Source organism: Enhydra lutris, unplaced genomic scaffold (genome assembly GCF_002288905.1).
Source record: "Enhydra lutris kenyoni isolate GAN:26980312 unplaced genomic scaffold, ASM228890v2 scaffoldscaffold13, whole genome shotgun sequence".
NCBI classification, from domain to species: domain Eukaryota; kingdom Metazoa; phylum Chordata; class Mammalia; order Carnivora; family Mustelidae; genus Enhydra; species Enhydra lutris.
The window spans coordinates 39,038,957-39,059,792 of NW_019154097.1; the positions used below are offsets into that span (position 1 = coordinate 39,038,957).

The following is a 20,836-nucleotide window of genomic DNA, read 5'->3' on the forward strand; positions in this document are numbered from 1 at the left end:
CAGTCAGCTAGTTTTATCCAAATTTAAAACGCTGGTCCTTCAGAAGCCATCATTAAGGGAAAAAAAAAAAGGCAGCAAGCTGGGAGGAAATGCTTGTAAAATATATATGATAAAGGCCTCGTATCCGGGACACATAAGGGAACGTTCAAAACTCAGTGAGGAGATAAACAACTGGAGGAAAAAAATGGCAAATATTTCAGCAGACACTTCACCAAAGACTCAGGAATTACCAACAAGCACGTGAGACGATGGTCAGCACCACGAGATCAAAGCTCACGGAGACACCACTGGGCACCACTGGGATGACTGGCCGTGCTCCAAACGACGGAAGCCCCGGGCGCCTGGGCGGCTCGGGCGGTCAAGCATCGAACTCCTGATCTCAGCTCAGGAAAGGACCTCAGGGCCGTGAGGTCGTGCCCTGCACTGGGCTTCATGCTGGGCATAGAGCCGGCCTGATGTTCTCTCCCTCCCTCTGCCCGTCCCCCTCTAAAAACAAAACTAAAACACTTTCACTTTGTTTCCGAGGTCTGGTATTTCCAGTATCCAGATCTTCTTGTTGATCTGACCCTACGGTCGACCCATCCAGTCAGCTTTTGCTCACGGTGCCTCGTTCCCATGTGTATTTCGTGAATTTTTACTCTGAATGACTCGTTTAAAGCTGCGGAACTTTCTGGAAGTTTTCCGAGGCCTCAGATGAAGGCAGATTCCTTTGCAAAGTGTTTGCCTTTGCTTCCACCATACAAGGAGGACCCTCCCCATCTGAGATCCCTTTCGACTGAGATCTCTCGTCTGGGCTTTGGGGGTAGCTGAGGGACTATGAATTCAGGTCATGCGGACACATGAGGGTCGGCTTAGGACTATGAGTTCTAGAGAATTCTCCCTCCTCTCTCAGCACAGGGCTTGAGCTAGGCACTGTTGATGCAAACCCTCGAGGTCGGCCGGGTTTCCAGTTCACCTCGACAGGGAACGGGCGCTTGGGAAACCTGAGCCCATGGAAATGGCCTTCGGTGGCACCCCAACACGGCCAGGCTCAGCACTTTGTCTTCTGTCCCTAGTCCCAAAGACAGCCAAAAATGACGCTCCCATTTACCTGTGAGAACAGAAAAGTTTCAGCTCCCCGTATCCCATAAGACAGACTCTTCCTGGGCCGTCACCACCGGTAAACACAAAGACCAGCACCCAGTCCCTCCTAGCCTCTCATGACGCGTGCTTGGGGCCACCAACCAGTGACCCGGTTCCAGCAACGCCCCTTCCTCAGCTCAAGAGCATCCAGGCCCCAAACGGCCTGAGGCCACACTTGATAAAACTCTGTGCCCCACAACTATGCTTCTCCTTGTTTGTTTGTTTAAGGATTTATTTATTTTGGAGAGAGAGCACAGCGGAGAGGGGCAGAGGAAGGAGGAGAGAATCTCCCCGACACCCCGCTGAGCGTGGAAAACAATGTGGGGCTCAATCTCACGACCCTGAGATCATGACCTGAGCTGAAATCAAGAGTCAGGTGCATGGCCGACGGCCGCCCAGGCGCCCCGCGTGTGACCCCTGGCTTCTTTGTTCCGGATGTGACATGGTGGCCTCATCCTCCGACATCTTCAAGCAAAACCAGCGTGAGTGCACCACGTTCTCCCTGTGTCCCCTTCTTCCCCATCCTGGCCCTAAGGCCCAGCCACCTCCCAGCCAACGGAAGACAGCGTGCAAGACGGACAGCTTTTCTTCTACCCTGAGTCTGCAGCTGCTTTTCATGTTGCTAAGAACAGAAATCTTTTTCTTGTCATGGTACAGACGAGGAAACTGAGGCACAGGGACATTAACTCGCTCAACAGCCAGTAAGTCAGAGACTCAAACCTCAGAACCGGGATTATCGGGCTCCAGGGTCTAGGCACTCAAACTGTGCCATTCTCAACAGATGAGTTAGTGATGGATGAATTCATTCATTCACCCAATATTCACTGAGCCTCTCCTATGGGCCAGGCAGGGTTGAGGCCCTGGAGATTTAGCAACAGACAAGACACGTGACCCTGCCCACGGAGGCTCGCACGCCACGGGAGCGGGCAGAGGAGCGGGAGAGCACGTCTGCAGAACCCTCCTCGGCAGGGGCCAATGGCAGCCGTCAGAAGCCTGCATCTCCAGAGGGTCCTGTGCCCATACTGGCCACGTGGGCTGGACCTTGAGGCTGGGAGCCCTTCTCTGAGTGCCCGTGCCTCTGGCAGGGAGGTTGAGGGAGCCCACTAAACCCCTGGGAACCCCAGGCGCAGAGAAGCTTTGTGACTCGCCCGAGGCCCACGGCCAAGCCCGTGGATTGAAGGAAAGCCATAGTTTCCCCTCCCCTGTTAAGGGTCCCAACAAGGACTCGGATAAGGTCTTCCAGTCAGAACACCTGTGGGTTCAGGGACATCAGAGATCACAGCAGCACAGTGGGTCTTCCTGCAGGGGATGCTGGCGGCCATGATGAGGTTGCTATGAATTCTTCTGTTGGAAGACAGCCCCTCCTCTCACTTTAAGAGCCCGAGCCAAGGCCATCCCCTAGCCTGGGCTACAGACAAAACTTAGCCACACAATGTACCTGGGAGGCCTCAGGAAGTCAACAGTTTTCCCAGACTCTGCGAGCCAAGCAGGTCTTGGCCTCTGTCCTGTTCCCCCAGGGTCACAGGCCCCCCAAAGGGCCCTGACACCTGTGTCCCTTGGTCAGCAGAGCTGGGGGGGTGGGGGTGGGGGTTTTCTGGACGATGTCATTCGGGAAACAGCTGGGCACAGCTGTGTCCTGAGGACGCTGCCCCAGCCTCGCCTGGAACACAGGGTCAGACGCCATTCCCAGCACGGGCCCTGCGCCAGGAGGCCAGGCCAGGCCAGGCCAGGGGACGGCACGTCCCTGCCTGACAAAGCGGTCCTCGCCCGCCCCCGGGCCTGTGGTGGGGAGGCCGTCTCTCTCCAGCCCCAAACCGGAGGAATGTGTGCGCTTCTTCCCTGGAGGTCTTCCCAAGCGGGGTGACTTCTGCGGGGAGGGCCATGGGCTGGTGTCCCAGAGTGTCTGAAAATCAGGCTAAAGAGGGATTGGTAGCTTCTGGAAGCCTGCACCCGGGTTCTCATCAACCTACCCAGGAGCCACCACGGGGCCCTGAGGCCTTGGGGGAGCCCGGTCCCAACCTCCTGCAGGCCAGCCGCTATGGGCTGAGGCCGCACTTGTTTCAGGCCGTGGCTCTCCTCACACTTGCCCGGTGAGATGCCGCGGCCACGTCCCCGCTCTCCCTCAGCTGCGAAACCTCACAGGGCCCCATGCCACCCGCCCACCAGGCCCACGCGCCTCCCCGTGGGCCGCCCTCACCGGCCCTTCGGCCTCCCCTCCTGCTAGGCAGTACCCGGTACTCTGTGCCCCATGTGGACAGGGACGCGCACCCGCGACGCCCTTGGGGACGCCTCTGCTCACTGCCTGTTAAAATCCAACTCTCACCCTCCGAGACCGGCCCTTCCGTGGTCCCCCATGCTGCCCCTCCCCGAGCCCCTTCCTCCGTTCATCACTCGGGCTCAGCGGTGTCCTGCTCCCACACGCGGATCCACACGGGCCTCTCCCGACGGACGGAACCCCCCACGCCCTGAGCCACTGACTCGTTCCCCTCCGGGGCCCCGGCTGGGATGGATACAGACCTGTCCCATGCGGAGATGATGCCCGTTTCACCACACCGGCAACACACAGGTGACGATTCTAATTTGCTCAAGGCAACCATCTAACTTTCTTACAAACGACCCCGGTCGTTCCTGTGCGTCGTAGAAAATTCAAAAATGTGGATGAATAAAAAGACCCTTGAAGCCACCCCCAAATCCAAGACGCTTTCTGCTGCAGACATGCAAACACCTTCCTAGGTCAGGGCCTCCGTGTTCTCTCCTGAGCCCATCACATCCCAGACCTGCGGGTCAGCCCCAGCCGAGACTGGGTGGACGTGAGCTCCAGGAGGGGCCCCCATTCGTCAGGACTGCCCACCCAGTCTGCAGCTGGGCCCCAGGAGCCCTTCCCAGAGGCCAGGCCTCTCTGCTCTGGGTCCCAACTCCAGCCAAAGGGAAGGCCAAGTCCACAGCAGCTCAGCTTCCCAGAGGCCGGGTGCCTGTTCTAGTCCTTGAACCTGCAGTTCAGGCTGGCCAACCTGGCGGGGGGGCGCGGGAGGAGCAGTGAGGACGCTGCCCTTGACCTCACACAGAAGCTGCGGGCACTTCTAAGCAGGTGAAACCCCCTTCTGCCCTTCCCGAGGGTGGAGTGAAGAAGCCGGAGGGCGAGAGCCCAAGGGAGAGCCCGAGAGAGCCCCGGACGGTCCCAGGGATGCCCAGCCGTCAGCCTCCCGCGGCTACAAGGCTGCGTGCACGGAGCCGTGTCCTCGCAGCACCGAGGGGCTCATCTGGGAGCTGCCCGCAGAGAGGTGTGGGGCCGGCTGTAGCCCATCATGCATGAACGCCGCGTTTCAAGTGCAAGTGGGAGAGCCGTCAACGCCAGGACACCCCCGAGCTGAAGACCCCCTGCCTGGCCTTTCAGGGGCCGGACCCCATGGCTGGAGCACTTGACTCCGATGCGTAACGTCTGAACCTGGAAATGAAGGAGGGAAAACAGCTGAGCCTGGGGAAGGGCCTGTTTCTCAGAAAGAGCGGAGAGGTCCGACTGCACTCGACTTTGACTCTTAGTAATGAGTCGGTGAGAGGCAAGACGGCGAGGCAGGAGCAGGCATTCCTGCCCGGAGCGCTCAAGGGCAAGCAGCGGGAGGGGCCTCCGGGGGCTCCCAGCTGACCCACAGGCGCAGCGTGGAGACCTCTCTGGGCCCGGCCGTGGGGGTGCTCACACATGCACGCCAGCTCCTGTCACATGGAGCTTTTCACTTGGCAAGTCCTGTCCAACAGACAACTCAAAGGGCACAAAATCTGTTGTCCCAGCAGAAGTCCCTGCAGAGAGGGACTTGTGGGCTCAGGGCGCAGAGAAAGCCCGGAAGTGTCCGCAAACAGAGGCATTGGCTGTTGGCCTTGGAGAGGGTCACGTCCGTCCACAGGCAGGGAGGGGCTTACAGGACAAACTTGGAGAACCTTCCCCATACCCGCAACATAAGTGCAGCTCACTGGAACCGTCCAGCCCTGGCCCACGGAGTGCACGAGGGCCGTCCTCCTCCAGAGCCAGGTACCAGACCTCCATCTGGAACAGGCAGGGGCCACATTCGGGCCAGAAGGCGCCGTGCTGCCGTATTCGTGTGTTCCTCTGGGTCACCACTCCCATGGGACTCGGGACTCCAGGAGACAGTGGCGCGACCCTGGTGAGCAGAAGTGGAGAGAAGCCAGGCAGCCACAGTGTGTGGTCACCCACCCAGTGGCCACAGGGAGGTCCCATCCAGGCTGCATCTGGGGAAAAGGGAGAGGGGAATGTTCTGGACAGAGCGGGGCCTGACCCCCCCCCACCGCGTTCCAAAAGGTCCACGCCCACCAACCAGTCCCTTTAAGGGCAGCAGGGACCTGGTATCCATCCTCCAGGCCCACAGCAGAAACCCCATTCCTAATGGGCAAGAGAAAGCCCGGTTTCTCAAAAGGGCTGCCTTCATGGGCAGCTAATCGTCGGCTCCCACAGAGGTCGGCCCGTGAGACCCCAGCCCTCTACCGGCCCCCCAGGTCACGGAGTTGCTGTGGGCCGAGCCCCTCACACAGACAGGCTGCCTACCTCTGAGATGAAGCCTTCAAAGGTCGGGGGGTGGGTGCGGGCAAGGACAGGGACCCCATCTGTGTCTGCCCCTGAAATTGTAGCCATAGTCCCAAACCCCTGGGCTGTCCGGGACAACAGGGCCCGCTGGAAGCCAGCCCCAGGAGGTGTGGACACAGCAACGGAAGACACACACCCACAGGCACACACGTGGCGTCTATGCGTGTCATTACACACACAGGCCAGGCCTGAGCGTCCAAGGCTGGACACCCACCCCCAAAGCCTGACTTCACTTCCTTGACGCCCCACGCAGTCTCATGCTCCAGTCCTACCTGCTGGTCACAGCCTTGTCCCAGCCTGGCACCGGGCCGCCTTCGGCAGGACAGCCGCGCCACCTGGCTGGCCCCGAGGGCTCCAACGCCCGGAGCTTTGGCCACTTCGCGGCCGGGGAGCGTGTTTGGTCCCCACTGTAGGCTGGGACCGCAGCCCTCCCCTCTGCGCCACGTGACCCTGCCACATGCCTGTCCTGCCCCTGCCCACTGAGCCCTTCTGCCCCTTTGGGCTCCCCCACCGGGCTCCCTCGGGGTGGTGGGTGGGTCCAGAACTAGTCACCACGCGCACCGCAGAATCATCTGAGGCGGGAGTGGGTGCGGGCACATGGGCGGCGGGGACCAAGCCAGCCTGTCAAACAGGAAGGGACGTCATTTTGTCAAAGCCTTTTCTCACCCGTGGAGCAGGGAAAGACCCCCCGCCGCTGCGCGACAGGCTCGCACACACCCATGTTCTAGAAGCACCAACAAATGACCACCGTAAATGAACAGCCCTCCCCCAGCTCACCAGGCACCCCAAAGCTCTACCCTGGCTGTGGGGAGGGGGTGCTGGCCACAGCACGGACCCCAAGTCCCTGCTCCCTGCCCTGCCCTTGGGTCTCCCACTGGAACATTTTTTATATACTCGAGACCACCAGCAAAACAAGATTCAAAAATTTAGTCTTGCTTTTGGCAAGGGGTCCCAGGGGCAGCCCGGGGGCCAAAGATGAACAGGAGGCACATGGCAGGGATCAGCCCCCGTGTCCACACCCGCCTCCTCTCCTGCCGGGCTGGTCCGCGGACCAGGAGGGCCGGTAGCAGACAGGTGGGGTCATGGGAGCCTACCAGGACACTGGGCGTCTGGCTCAGGGCTCCCCGGCATTCGTCTGCGCACACGTCCCCACGCTCCCCACGTACGGGAGAGGAGAGGGAGGCTCACGGCGGGGCGGGGCTCTCCCGGCTTGCCCAGCAGGGACTGACCCCCGGTTCCCTGGCTACTGTGCCAGGACCCAGGAGCAGGAGAGGCAGGGGTCACAGCCGTGCCCTGAGGAGGAGCTGACAGCCAGGGGAGGAGACAGCCTCACCTTGGCCTTTCCCTGTTCCCTATCATGCCCGAAGCGGGACACACCTGATGGTGGAGGTTGGCTGAAACCCCCAGAAGGTGCCCAATTATGTCCCCCAGGGGACGTCCAGCCGGGCCTTTGCTGGGGCTCTGCTGGGGCCTGGCCCTCAGGACTGGCTCCCTGAGTCACGGAGAAGGATGCTGTGTCCTCTGCGCAACCCCCGTCGGTGTGCTCCTCTGTCCCTCTCTCGGCTGAGGGAGGGAGGCTTCTGCCCACCCTGGGACCCCCGGCCCTGACCGGCCACTCTGTCCTCACCTCGCGGAGGGCAGGAGGCAGGAGGCCAGTCCCAGGCTGGGCTTGCTGTTCCCCGCGACCTGGACCACCCACCCCAACACGGAGCCGGGCCCGCCTGCTTTGCATAGGACCCCACACCTCTCTCCTCAGGAAGTGCGACCCTCCCCGGCTGCTCCGGTCAACACCTCCCTCCGGGTCAGAACTGGCTCACCGGCCGCCTGCGGGGGGGACCTGCAGGGGGGCCTGCGGGGGGGCCTGCGGGGGGGACTGCTCTTTCAGCCAAGCCCACAGCGTATGCAAATAAAAGCGCCCGTCTAGGAAGGGGCTGGGATCAGAGGTGACCGTGCTGCCTCCGCAGCCCCTGCGGGCTGATAAGGGAAGGATGCTCTGGCTGCGTGACTCTCTCAAGGACACTCAGCCCGGCCTTGCAGACCCCCAGCAGCCCGCAGCCGGCCGGGGAGCGAGGACGCCCGTTTCACTCCGCGTGCACACTCCCGTAGGAGGCCCTGTATACACACGCACGCACACACGTTACACAAATATTCACACGGGCACACGGATACTCGCGCTCATGCACAGAAAGCCGCCTGCCCTTGGCAATTCTGGGCCAGACAGCTCAGGAGCAGCCAGCCAGACCCCCGGGGCTTGTCCAGCCCAGTCCCCAGGCCCAGCCTGTCACCCTTCGCGATGTCCCGCCCACACGGTCCTGACCTGGGGCATCTGGCTGCCCCCGAGGGAAAACCTCCCACGGGAACGACGATGTTTATAAAACAGGTCGATACTTTCCCCGCAGGTGTGGGTCCTTCCATGTGAGCGGCGTGTGGGGGCCTGTGCAGGCCTCGGGCCGGGCCGTGGGACCCATGCAGCACGGACAGGAGCACTAGTCGCAGATGCAAACAGAGCCTGCCCACCTCAGGTGCTCCTCCACCCTGGGCCAGTGGGCAAGGCCCCCCGAGGGCCTTCTCTCTCAGCCCTGCTCCCCAGAGGATGCTTCCCCAATCACTAAACCTTCCGGGCACCCAGGGACTGGAAGCCACCTCTGGGGGGGGTGGAGTGGGGAGGGGACTGCCTGACATCTGTGGCCATGATCTCACACTTGGAGGGAAGGAGCCAAGGATTTCACTCTGGTTCTGCAGCCTCTGAGAGGGTGGGAGGAGGAGTCGGAGGAGGGAGGTGGGGAGGAGGAGTGGGGAGGAGGGGTGAGGAGGAGGGGCGGGGGACAGAGTCTGCAGCTCCCCAGCACCACAGCCTGGACACACACGTGAGCACTTTGACTTCAGGATGCTGGGGGAGCAGGAGAAAGAGACCCCCTTTCCTTCCTTCCATCCTTCCTTCCTCCTGTATGGGGCGTGGCTGGGGCGCACCCCAGAGGCCTTCCCTTCCCCAAGGGAGGGACAGCCTGGCGACAGGAAGAGGAGGAGAGCACAGAGCCACCCTGCACGCTCTGGGGGCCCCACTTGCCCACCCCCGTATCTGGCACATGGTGTCTCCGTAAGCTTTGTTCTTTGAGGACCCCTGGTCCCGACCCGAACGTCCCATCCTCAGAAATGCGTGTCTTCCTTTGTCAGACCCGGGACAGAGCCCCTGTGGGGCAGGAGGACGCCCACGACCCTGGGCTTGACCCTGGGCTTCACTGTCACCAACCCCCCCTCCACCCCACCTCCCCACTCCACCCCCTTCCTGATGCCTCTTTTTTTGGTAAAATTGTCGTGCAGAAATGAAGGGAACAGAGAGAAACAGCACATGGTAAAAGAATTTTTAAGTAATAAGACTTGGGCTTATCTACCATCTCAAATGTTTCCACTTTAAAAAACACGACACCTTTTCCTCCTCGCTCGGAAGAGCCCAAGGGGATCCCAGGGCAGAGGATGCTGTTCTTACTTCAGCCACCAGGTGGCGGTCAAGACCAGTGCATCCCCGCTCCAACGGGCCTCGCTCCAACGGGCCTCGCTCCGGGAGTGGGGCTTCCCCCAAGGTCCCCAGTGGAGGAAGCGGCGCAGGCGAAAGGGACAGTGTCTGCGGCAGAGGTGACCACAGACTGCCCACGCCGTGGTCAGCCTCACAACAATGCACAGAAATAGGTACGATGCCTGAGGAAGCTGAGGCCCAGAACAGAGAAGGGCATGGAATACTGTCCCACCCCTCGGGGACAGAGCCTGGGCTGGAACTCTCATTTCCCGACTCACTCGGATTCAACCCACAGATGCCCAGGGGTCACCTGGCTTTCTTCGCAGCACCCAGGGTGGTCGTGCAACCATGAGGACCCCCACAGCGCGGCAAACCTGCCTGAGGGGGATTTGAGCTCCGCTTGCCTGAGCATTTGCAGCTGCCCGAGGCTCCGAGCCCACTCTCCGCGGCCGTCGGGAAGCGTGAGGCTCGGCAGCGCTGGACAGCAGAGTCCAGGGCTCATCAGGGTTCCTGCCCTCCAGCGGGAAGGCCCTGGGAACGTCCTGGGGTCCCCTGGGGGCTGCCATAGACAAAGGCCACAGGGTTTGGCCCAGGGTGTGGCTGGGAGGCCCAACTGCCTCCCCATCCTCTTGCCTTCCAGCCGTCCACCTGCCAACCCCTGTCCCTGGGTCTGCTCCCATTAGGCCACTCCTGACTCATGCCCACCCAGCCAAGGGACACCCCATCCTCTGCCTGGGAAGCCATGTTAGCAGGAGGCTCGGAGGAGCCCATCCCACACCAGCCAGGCCAAGAGCAGGAGGAACAGCAGGACCAGGGCCGCAGCCAGGGTCACAGAGGGCACCAAGTCCGAGTCCTCAGGACCAGGGATGGCATTGCCAAGGGCATGGTGGAGGGCAGCAGGGACGCCAGACAGCTGGGCATCAGAGACCTTCTCCCCTGGGGGCTCTGGCCGGCCCATCTGTAGGAAGGAGGACATGAGGGAGTCTCTCCCATCCCTCCCCCTTGGGAGGCCCTCCAGGCATAGTAGGACCCAGGGCCAGGAGGTGCCCCAGAGGTGACCTTGGCCAGTGACTCCCCAAGACTCCATTTTCTCCTCTGTAACACTGGGATACAGAAGGGAACCAGGGAGGATAGGGACCGGATGAGACAGTAGGGGTTGGGTCTTGGCATTTCCTCCCACCCGCTTACCTTCCCTCTTGAGGTGACTGGGGCTGGAGAGTCAGATTCAGTGCCACAGCCTCCCTCTGACACCTTTGTCCTTGTACCAGGGGGTCCGGAATGCAGTTCAGCCCGTTTCTTGGGCACGTGAAAGCTGGCAGACTGGTCTGGAGGGACCTCTGTCAAGCTGTAGGAAGAGCTCCATCAAGGACCATGTGCTGCCCTGTGCCCAGAAAGCAGCCCGGGAGGGGGCACCAGGTTCAATCCTGCGGCTCAGAGAAGGCAGGGTTCTCAAGAAGTCCCAGAGGTTGGCAGAGGTGGCCCCGGTCCCCAGGTTCCTCCTCTGTACGGGCCAGAATGGGTACCAGGTCCTCTGCTAACCAAGCCCGGGATGGAGATGGTGCAGGAGCCCGGGGGGCCTGGGGTAGTCTTTGCCCAGCACCTGCCTAACCCTGGCCGCTCTGCGGGAATTTACCTTCTGACCAGGGTGGTCTCCCATGCACGGAGCTGCCGTGTTCCCCAAGGCAGGCCCAGACCAGTGGCAGCTTGGGCAGATCACCTAGGGGCCCTTCCTGTCAAGAACCCACACTGCTTGGGGCCTCCCTCGGGGAGGGATTGGAGCTCGAGGGCGGGGAAACGAGGGACCCAGCCCCTGCTGTGGGTGTGTCCAGGCCAGAGATGGGAAGCAGATCCAGGTGCAGGATGCCCAGACCAGTGCTTTCCTCTGCTTCTGAGCCCAGACTTCACTGAGCCCAGACTAATGGAGAGGGGAGGGCTCTGAATTCAGATCGGCCAGGGGCCTCCTGGCACGGCTGTGTTCATCTGCCAGGCCAGGTACCGGATGGGCAGGGAAGAGGAGGAGAGCCCCACGCTGCTCCAGAGCCTGGGTCCCCAAGCAGCCCATCTGGGATAGACCCAGGTGTCAGGAGAGAAAGCCCATGGGGGTGGGGGGGGCAGGGTGTAGGGGGCGGTGGTTAAAAGAGGCCTGAAGATTAGACAAACATCCTTGGGAAGGAAATCATCCTTTAAGGACAAAGATGATCACTGATTTTAAAAGCAAACGTGTGAGATAGCCTTAATGCCCATGAAGGCGATTGCTGAGCAAACCCCGTTACGTCACAATGCATAAAACATGGTGACACATCTTGTTCCGAGTCAGCAAGAGGAGGCTCCGTTTATTGGCTCTGCCTGGATCCAAAGCCCAGGTCCTTTACAGCAGGAAAACGCTGACATGTGCTGTAAGTGATCTCACACTAGTGCACACACGCACACAACGGGAAAATACGCAGAACGGACCCACGTAGCAAGGAGGCCTGGAGCACCAGACGGGTGATGGATGTGGCTTTCCCAAGCCTTTCTCCATCGTTCTACTAGTTGTATTTTGGTAGCAAAAGGGAATTACAGGATACCTTTTAAAAACAATTTACTGGGGGCACCTGGGTGACTCCGGTTGGGCGACCCACTCCTGACTTTGGCTCCGGTCTGATCTCAGGGTTGTGGGACCGAGTCCTGTACTCAGCGTGGCGTCTGCTTGGGATTCGCCCTCTGCTTCTGTCCCACCCTTGCTCTCGCACCCACTCCCTCTCTTTCTCTCTCAAATAAATACAATCTTTTTTAAAATTAAAAAATATTTTAAAAAAGATTTACTGTTTCATTAGCTAAAATTTGGAAATAACCCAAATGCTCAACAACAGAGGATCAGTTAAGAAAACCCACATGTGACACTTCCGTGCGGAACAGGGTGGGAGCCAGCCGGTCTCTGGGAAGGTCCACGGGGAGGGCGGGCACTCGCACGCCACGTTACGGTTCCAGGGTGAGCCTCCAGGGAACGTCAGTTTCCACTTTTCTTGTTTTTTAATTGTATCTTGTTGCTGACGAGTCTCAACAAGCCCAGCTTATTTCTGCAACCAAAGAGGACCAGAAATGGGGGAAATACAAATCTGTGCCACTGGGACCACCTCCACACCGCAACCCTCACCCCGCAGGGCCAGGACCGCGGCGCGGGATGCCGGACGCTGCCACGCGCCCTCCTCAGCCTGATTTCGCTTCACCCCTGGAGGGGAGGGGGCAGGGCTGGCGGTGACTGGGGCATCCGATGTAGCAGGGAGGGAGTCCAGAAGGCAGAGCTCATGGCCTTCTTTCGGAGGGAGACACGTGTTCTCCGTGTGACCTTGGGGAGTCGCTTGGCCTCTCTGGCCCTGTTTCCTCCGGTCTATAGGGGCTGGGCCTGGGGTGGGCCGCAGTCCGAGGCCGAGTGCTGGTATCCCGCTGGACCCAGACATGGGCTGGCCAGACGTGAGCCCGCAGGGGGGTTCCCATCTGAAGGGCCAGCCCAGGGGTCCCCAGTGGCCCACGAGGTGCAGGGCACGCCCGTTTAAAACCTGGCCCCGCCCCGTGGTCGGCGCCTCAATAAAGCCCCGCGGAGCAGGCACCCTGTCGGTCCCCCTCCCAGCAGCCCGTGCCCCGGGCAAGACTGTCCGCGCTCCGCCCCCGGGCCCGCGTCCCGGGAAAGCCCCGCCGAGCCCCGCACCCAGCCCCGGGCCCACACCCCAGGAAAGCCCCGCACCCTCTGCCCCAGCCCTTGCCCCTGGAAAGCCGGGCCGAGCCCCGCACCCTAGCCAGAGCCCCGCCCCCAGCCCGCGCCCCGGGAAAGCCCCGCCGAGCCCCGCACGCCGGCCGCCCCCGCCCCTGCGCCGCGCCCGCATCCGAGCATCCGCACGGCTCGCGGCGGCCCCATTGGTCGGCGCCGGCGCCGCAGGGCCGCCTCGCAGCCAATCGCGGCCGAGGGGCGGAGCTCCAGCCCCAGCCGGATGCTCCGAGCCGCGGCTGCCCCGAGCGTCTCCCGGGCCGAGCTGCCCACGGACCCTGCGAGCGGACCGAGCGTCTCCCGGGCCGAGCTGCCCACGGACCCTGCGAGCGGGGGCGGCCATGCAGGAGCCGCTGCTGGGGGCCGAGGGCCCGGACTATGACACCTTCCCCGAGAAGTCGTCCCCGTCGCCGGGGGAGAGGACGCGGGGCGGGTGAGAGGCGCGGGGCAGGGGGCTGCGGGCGGGGGCCGGCTTCCGCCCGGGGCCTCCTCTGACCTTCCGCCGCTGTCCCGCGAGGGCCCGTCTGCCCCCCGCCCCGGACACCCTAGTCCTGTGTACGGAGCCGCTCGCCGCCCGGCGCAGGCCCAGCCCCGACCGGCGCAGAGGGGGAGGGAAGGCCCGAGAGGGCAAGGGGCGCGCTTGCCTAAGGTCACGGCGCGCTGCGGGGGCTGCGGGGGCGAGGTCCTCGCGGGAGAGCGGCGCTCCTTCGCCCGCGTCTCGGCCTCGGGGCGGGGGTCCACGGGGGCCTCCCTGGGGATTCTCCCAGCGAGCGGACGCTCACGCTCCAGGAGCCCTCGGCCGAGCCGGGGTCGTGCGGCCGTCCGGGGCTGAGCCGGCAGCCCCTGGGCCCAGGACCCCGTACGTAGCCTTTCGGCCGCGGGGGGAGGAGGAACTCCGAGACCTCATCGCTCTGCCCGCCCCCACCCACCAGGGCCCCACAGAACAGGAGGGTGTTCCTGGCCACCTTTGCCGCGGTGCTGGGCAATTTCAGCTTCGGGTACGCCCTGGTCTACACGTCCCCTGTCATCCCGGCCCTGGAGCACTCCTCGGACCCGGACCTGATCCTGACCAAAACCCAGGCATCTTGGTTTGGGGTAAGAGCCATGCTCGGAGCTGGAGACGGGCAGGGCGGGGTGAGTGGGGACCCACTAAGCTCGGGTCCCCTTGTAGGGCCCTGGCCTTCCCCCTCCCCCATCCTCGCCAGGTTGTGGGAGGGGCAGTGGGTGAGCGAGGGCAGAAGATTGCTCTGAAACAGGAGGAGGAAGTAGTCGCTAAGAAGGGTGGGAAGGAGACAGCGAAGAGATGGCCTACCAGGTCTTCCCCTGCCCCAGACCCCCCACAGCCACAGCCCTGCCGGGCTGCCACAGCAGAGCAGGTACCTCTCTGGATGATGGGAGGCAGGGGCATCAGATGCCAATGGGAAGAGGCACTGGCTGGGGCAAGGAGGCCCCCAGGACTGAGTGTGGGCACGTGGGAGGGACGAGCAGGGGCCCTGAGAGTCCGGGATGCTGGAAGGACCATCTCCGTAGCTTCCGATTTACAATCCCAACAGAGCAGCCACGATGATACCTAGTGTGTGCTGAGCGCTCGGCGTGTGCCAGGAGTGTGCTGCTGGGCACCGTCCGTGAGAGTGGGTTGACTCCAGGGCCAGCCCTATGAGGGGGCTCTTCCTGGTGTCCCCATAAAGAAACTGAGGCTTGGGGAGGCTGAGCAACGTGCCCAAGTCAGTGGCTGGATCCTACTCACTACACTGTACAAAGAATCCAAGAACCCCCAAATCTGAAAATGCCGGGAGCTTCAGGTCACAGAATTCTTCCATCTGCCATAATAATATTAGACATTTAAACGTTCGGCTGAGCTGAACCACTGTGGACAAGTGGCCCCACATACTCCCCAGAACAGGACTCCCCACGGTGGCATTGCTAACAAATGGCTGTGCACATGATGTTTGCACACCTCTGGGGACAGGAGGCTTACTACCTCATGATCAGCCTGGAAAAGCAGCTGCCCCTAGGCTCCGATGGGGGGTTGGAGTGTTGGATGCCCACACGTGTCTGCCTTGCTCCCCTTTCCTACAGTCCGTATTCACCTTGGGTGCAGCGGCTGGAGGCCTCAGCGCCATGGTCCTCAACGACCTCCTGGGCCGGAAGCTCAGCATCATGTTCTCAGCTGTGCCATCGGCAGCCGGCTACGCGCTCATGGCAGGTGCCCACGGCTTCTGGATGCTGCTGCTGGGGAGGACGCTGACAGGCTTTGCTGGGGGGCTCACAGCTGCTTGCATCCCGGTAAGGCCAGGACTGCCCACCCCTGTCCTCTCACTGCCTCAGCACTGTGCCGAGCACGGCGATGCAGTCTCCCGGCCACCCCCCACCCCCGACCCCCCTGGGCAGTGGGGATTTGTTTGCCAGGAAACCTCAGCTTCCCTGTAGCAGGACAGCTAATCTGTCCCCACATCCCCAGCCGACCTCACGCTGGACCCCTTCAAGTTCCTACTCCATTTCCCGATACTCAGGCACATTGCTCAACTGAAGAAAATCTGTGTTGAGCAACTGGGGAAAGGGAAGTCTCTCCCTCCCTAGGACACCTCCCACAGCTGCACACACACCCTGTCAGGGGCCAGGCCGGCAGAGGGCCAGGGACGCCCGGGAGGCACTGAGTCTGGGGGCCCGTGGGCCTCCCACATCCCCATCACCAGCTACCTGTTTCAGAGGTGAGCTTTCGCCCACTGGACCATTAGGGAAATGGCATGAGTCACCGTCAGGACAAGAGTCCCACCAGAAGACCCCACTTGTCACTTCCCAAGGTTCACCAGGGCCACCTCTCCCATCCTAGCCAAGCCTGGGAGCCTGATCTCACCAAAGGCGCGGGGTGGGCCCACGTGTCTTGCAGGTGTACGTGTCTGAGATCGCTACCCCAGGTGTTCGTGGGGCTCTGGGGGCCACACCCCAGCTCATGGCAGTGTTCGGATCTCTGTCCCTCTACGCCCTTGGCAAGTATCATCCAAAAGAGCACTGAGCACCTCCTGTGTGCGGGCGGGGGGTGACCGGGTTGGACAGGCAGTGAACACACCCCAAACCAAGCCCCGTGCCGGGGGATGGGATACTGGCTTAGCCACCCCCATGCTGTGTCCCTCCAGGCAATGCCCAGCCTCTCTCTGGGCACCGGGGAGGGGGGGTCCATATAGAAAAGAGATCAGAGCCCATCTGTTTGAGATGGGGTGGGGTTTAGGATAGAAACTTGGGGCCTTGCTTGCTAAGGCTGCCCCTCCATCACCCTGCCATGGCCCTTGAGACCCTCCAAGGACCGCCTTCTATGTGCTGGGCCCTGTGCTCGGGGCCAAGCAATTCCTGGGGCCCCTCCTGGTCTGGATCACAAAGGCCTGGGGCCAAGGTAAGCTTCCTGTGGGAGGCGGCCCCGGGGCTAGCCCTTGAGAACAGAAGGGGTTGCTCGGAGGCCTCGGCAGGAGGGGAGTCTGTCCGGCCTGGACCGCATCTCCTCACCCTGTCCTCATCCCCAGGCCTCCTGCTGCCGTGGCGCTGGCTGGCCGTGGCGGGAGAAGGGCCAGTGCTCGTCATGGTCCTGCTGCTCAGCTTCATGCCCGAATCCCCTCGCTTCCTGCTCTCACGGGGCAGGGACGCGGAGGCGCTGCGGGCGCTGGCCTGGCTCCGCGGGACCGACACGGACATCCGCTGGGAGTTCGAGCAGATCCAGGACAACGTCCGCAGACAGGTGTGGGAGGGTGGGCCTCGGCCAGTCCCAAGGCCTCTCGGAGCCTCGGCTGCTTCTTCCCAGGGAACAGGGATAAGCGAAGCGCCCCCTCCAAGCACTGGGGGGAGGGGAGAGATTGTGGTTCCTGACCCAGAGCCCGTGATCCCTGCTGCTGATGCCTGGGCATGCAGAGATCCTGGCACGCACAAGTCTGCCTTGTCCCACCCGCTCATCCAAGAGTCTGGGGTTCGGGCGGTGGTCCCCCAGCCTGTGCGTGGCCTGGACTACCTCTGGGCACAGAGTCTTTCCTGGGGAAAGGGAGGAGGGAGTCTCCCACCCAGCACAAGGCAGGGTGGTGCCTGCTGGAGGGGCTTGCCCAGCACCCCCAGCCCAGTGACAGCTTCCTGTTTCTAGAGCACCCACATGTCATGGGCCGAGGCCCGGAGCCCCCACATGTACCGACCCGTCCTCATCGCCTTGCTCATGCGCTTCCTGCAACAGCTGATGGGTATCACTCCCATCCTGGTCTACCTGCAGCCCATCTTCGAAAGCACCGCTGTCCTGCTGGTGAGAGCCCAGCCCCAGCACCCAGGAGGCCGTCCCCTACTGCTGCGGGTCAGGGGTGCACACACTGTGCCGAGCCCGCCAGGGTCTCCTGGCCGGGTTTGTGCCCCACCCCCATTCTCAGAATAACGTTTGGAGGTCAACTCACATGCCTTAAAATACCTGGGCTTCCAAAGGTACCTGTTGTCTAGAAGTGCTGAGCTCTGGGGGGTCATGGACCCCAGCTTCAGAGCATCTGCCACTCGCCAAGGGAAGTCCCTTCCCTCTAGACCTCAGCTTCCGCCTCTGTAGAAGGGAGATAACGGGGTGTGCCTGCCTCTGCCGGTCCTGGGCTCCGAGGGAGAGGAGATTGAGAGATCAGCGACAGTGCAGTCCCACAGTCATTGTGGCGCTGGGATTCCATGCAGGCCCCAGCCTCAGTGGTGGGCATGGCAGCTGGGTCCTGGCCAAGGAGCCCTGCAGCCCAGGCTGGGTGACCAGAGGAAGTGCCTGGCGCGTGGTGTGTGCTCAGCAGCTCAGTGCTCCACAGGAGCTGCGGCCTTGGCCTGGGACCTGAGTGCCCTGCGCGGCCCCTTGTTGGGGGATAGGTGGGATGGGAGCAGCAGGCTGGAGCCCCTCAGCGCCGGTGGCTTCCTCCCTGCAGCCCCCAAAGGACGATGCGGCCATTGTGGGGGCCGTGAGGCTCTTCTCCGTGCTGATCGCCGCCCTTACCATGGACCTAGCTGGCCGCAAGGTTCTGCTGTTTGTCTCGGGTGAGCTCCCGCGTCCTCCTCCCGCAGCTCCTGGTCGTTGGCTGGCCCAGGCAGAGGGCACCGTGTCTGGGAGCTCCAGGGTGGGGGTGTGGGGTTGTCACACCTGCCCTGTGGGTCCTGCCTCCGCCAGTGCCCAGCACGGGGCCCGGCACACACCAGCCACCCCAGGAAGGTCTGCAGGGCTCGGGGGAGCAAACAGCGGGTATGACGTGAGCTTGGACGTGCAGGCGGAGCTCACTGCTCTATGGGAAGCATCTGGTCAAGGCCATGGTGGCGGCCTGGATGAGAACTGGCCCACCCAGGGCGCACAGTGCTGAGGGGCTGTGCAGAGGAAGCACCCGGCTCAGAGGGTCCTGGCCCCCCCGAGGGCCACCTGTCTGTCCACAGCCACCATCATGTTTGCGGCCAACCTGACGCTCGGGCTGTACGTTCACTTCGGTCCAAAGCCTCTGACTCCCAACAGCACCGTGGGCCTCGAGAGCGTGCCCTTGGGGGGCACAGAGCAGCCATTGGCCACCCCGTCTAGCTACCTCACCCTCGTGCCCCTGGTGGCCACCATGCTGTTCATCACCGGTAGGTACCCAGCGACTCTGCGGGTCCAGGGCCCGGGATAGCCAGCCGGGGGTGGGGGGTGGGGTGCTGGTGCTCCAGTGGGAGGGGCCTGCTGGGGCATGGGCGGGGCGCTGGGGCGGGACCCGGTCTCGGCAGCTCCGCGGAGGCAGCACAGGCCCCTGGTCCTCTGTGGGCAGGATACGCCATGGGCTGGGGGCCCATCACCTGGCTCCTCATGTCGGAGATCCTGCCGCTACAAGCCCGCGGCGTGGCCTCAGGGCTCTGCGTCCTCGTCAGCTGGCTCACCGCCTTCGCCCTCACCAAGTCCTTCCTGCTGGTGGTGGTGAGTACCGGGGTCGGGCTTCCTGGCCAAGTCCTCTGAGTGTCCCGCGGGTCCTCCCAGACGGGATGAGGGAGCCCAGAGGGCCTTATGTCTGGGGGCCAGTTTGGGTCTCCTGGCAGGGTCCCTGCTGGCCGACCCACATCCTCCGTACTGCTGGGTTTTTTGTTTTTGTTTTTGTTTTTATTTATTTTCAGCATAACAGAATTCATTGTTTTTGTACCACACCCAGTGCTCCATGCAATCCGTGCCCTCTCCAATACCCACCACCTGGTTCCCCCAACCTCCCACCCCCACCCCTTCAAACCCTCAGGTTGTTTTTCAGAGTCCATAGTCTCTCATGGTTCACCTCCCCTTCCAATTTCCCTCAACTCCCTTCTCGTCTCTGAAGGCCCTGAAGCCAACCAGAATGTCACGCCCAGCGCTCGGAAGGGATAATCTGACGGGGGCGGCTGGGGCCGGGGGCCTCCCCTGGTGTAGCCCGCAGGACAGGGCAGGGCTGGGGAGTCCATGGAGTGTGCACTGCGCCCACGGAGAGGTGCTGGTGGGCTTGGGGCCGGGCAGGAGGACGTGTGTGGTGGCTGCGGAAACGCAGGCACTTGGCTCCCCGCCAGGCTGGGGGGCCAGGCCTCCTGCAGGTGGGAGGGAGGTGGGTGCCTGAGCCCAGGCTGAGGCCAGAGCTCCGGGCAGGGCGGGCCACGCTAAAGCATTTGCGTCTGAACGGGAGGCAGTGAGGAGCCCCGCAAGGGCCCTGAGTAGGGGAATAAGGGGAAGGCCCCCCAAGGCTGGCTAACACTAGGAGGGCCCCGGGAACCCCCGTGTGACCAGGCGTCCCCTCTGTGCCCCCAGAACGCCTTTGGCCTGCACGTGCCTTTCTTCTTCTTTGCCACCGTCTGCGTGGCCAGCCTGGTGTTCACAGGCTGCTGCGTGCCTGAGACCAAGGGCCGGTCTCTGGAGCAGATTGAGTCCTTCTTCCGCACCGGGAGGAGGTCCTTCCTGCACTAGTTCAGGGGCCCTGCCACGGTGGAGACGTGGGCGTCTGCGCTGACCATGAGCCTGCACACCAAGCTGGGGAGGCAGCAGCCATCAGCCATCGGACGCAGCACAGGAGGCCCAGATGGAAGCGCGGCAGGCCCCCGCCGTGCATGTTCTGGCTCCGGGCCGCAGCTCCCCTGTCCGGCCTGGGCCCCAGCTCCAGCAGCCGGCCGCCAGCACGCCCCTCGGTCAAGACCCGCTGGCAGGGGAGGCGGCCACGGGCTACAGGGCAGCCCACAGCCCAAGGACCGGGACAAGGCCCTGCTGGGTGACATGGGGCCGGGCTCCTTACTGCAGAGGATGCGGCCACGGAGGGCTGTAATGAGGACAGAGACATGGGCCAGGAGACAGTGGAGGGCTCCACACAGGGACATCACTGTTTTATTCTGATCTGCTTAGTCATCATGGAGCAACTTGATGCTGGCAAGGAAGAGAGATCTGCAGTTCTAAAAGCTTGTGGGTGCTACAGGGAACATTCTGGACTCCCACAGGCCAGGGCCCAAGACCCAGCACAGACACTTCCTCCTGCCCCTACCCAATCTCTGGAAACAGGGCTTAAGGGCTCCCATCCGCAAACTGTGTCCACCCTGTTTTCGTCACAGTCAGTCAGACTCTTGGCCTTGGGAGTCACAGGATGGGGTCTCCTGCAGATGGGGGGGCCCACTCAGCAGCCAGGTTCCGCTAGTCCCAAACCCTCAGCCACAGTTGCCAGGGACTACCGGCCCAAGCAAGGCCCCCTCTGCGGGCCGCAGGACGGCTCTGTCCCACAGGCTCCAGCCCTCCCCAGCTGTGTGACCTGGGCAAGCCATGTTCCTCGGCGGAGAGGCTGTGAACAAGAGTGGAACAGGGCCAGCCACACAGAAGGTCAATAAAACGGCAGTTACTCCGAGGGCCTGCGGTCCCAGACTG

General features: G+C 62.6%; 1 protein-coding gene across 2 annotated transcripts; it reads left to right on the plus strand.

The window, feature by feature from the left end:
• Positions 1-13,246: 13,246 nt before the first annotated feature.
• Positions 13,247-20,817, plus strand: LOC111145629 (solute carrier family 2 member 6). Of its 2 annotated transcripts, XM_022500660.1 has the most exons (10): positions 13,247-13,408; positions 13,908-14,070; positions 15,055-15,261; positions 15,866-15,965; positions 16,494-16,705; positions 17,099-17,251; positions 17,892-18,000; positions 18,388-18,573; positions 18,750-18,895; positions 19,742-20,817. In XM_022500660.1, exons 1-10 carry the CDS (start codon positions 13,317-13,319, stop codon positions 19,895-19,897), a joined length of 1,524 nt encoding a protein of 507 aa, XP_022356368.1. In that variant the 5' UTR covers positions 13,247-13,316; the 3' UTR covers positions 19,898-20,817. The 2 variants fall into 2 exon arrangements, with proteins under 2 accessions (XP_022356368.1, XP_022356369.1); XM_022500661.1 differs by lacking the exon at positions 18,388-18,573.
• Positions 20,818-20,836: the final 19 nt, after the last annotated feature.

What these genes read in the sequence shown, in the direction of transcription:
- LOC111145629 (XM_022500660.1), top strand. Translation starts at nt 13,317, where the DNA reads ATGCAGGAGCCGCTGCTGGGGGCCGAGGGCCCGGACTATGACACCTTC. An exon ending in TCTGTCCCTCTACGCCCTTG is followed by an intron (nt 15,966 to 16,493) that starts GCAAGTATCATC and finishes CCTCATCCCCAG; the next exon opens with GCCTCCTGCTGCCGTGGCGC. An exon ending in AAAGCACCGCTGTCCTGCTG is followed by an intron (nt 17,252 to 17,891) that starts GTGAGAGCCCAG and finishes TCCTCCCTGCAG; the next exon opens with CCCCCAAAGGACGATGCGGC.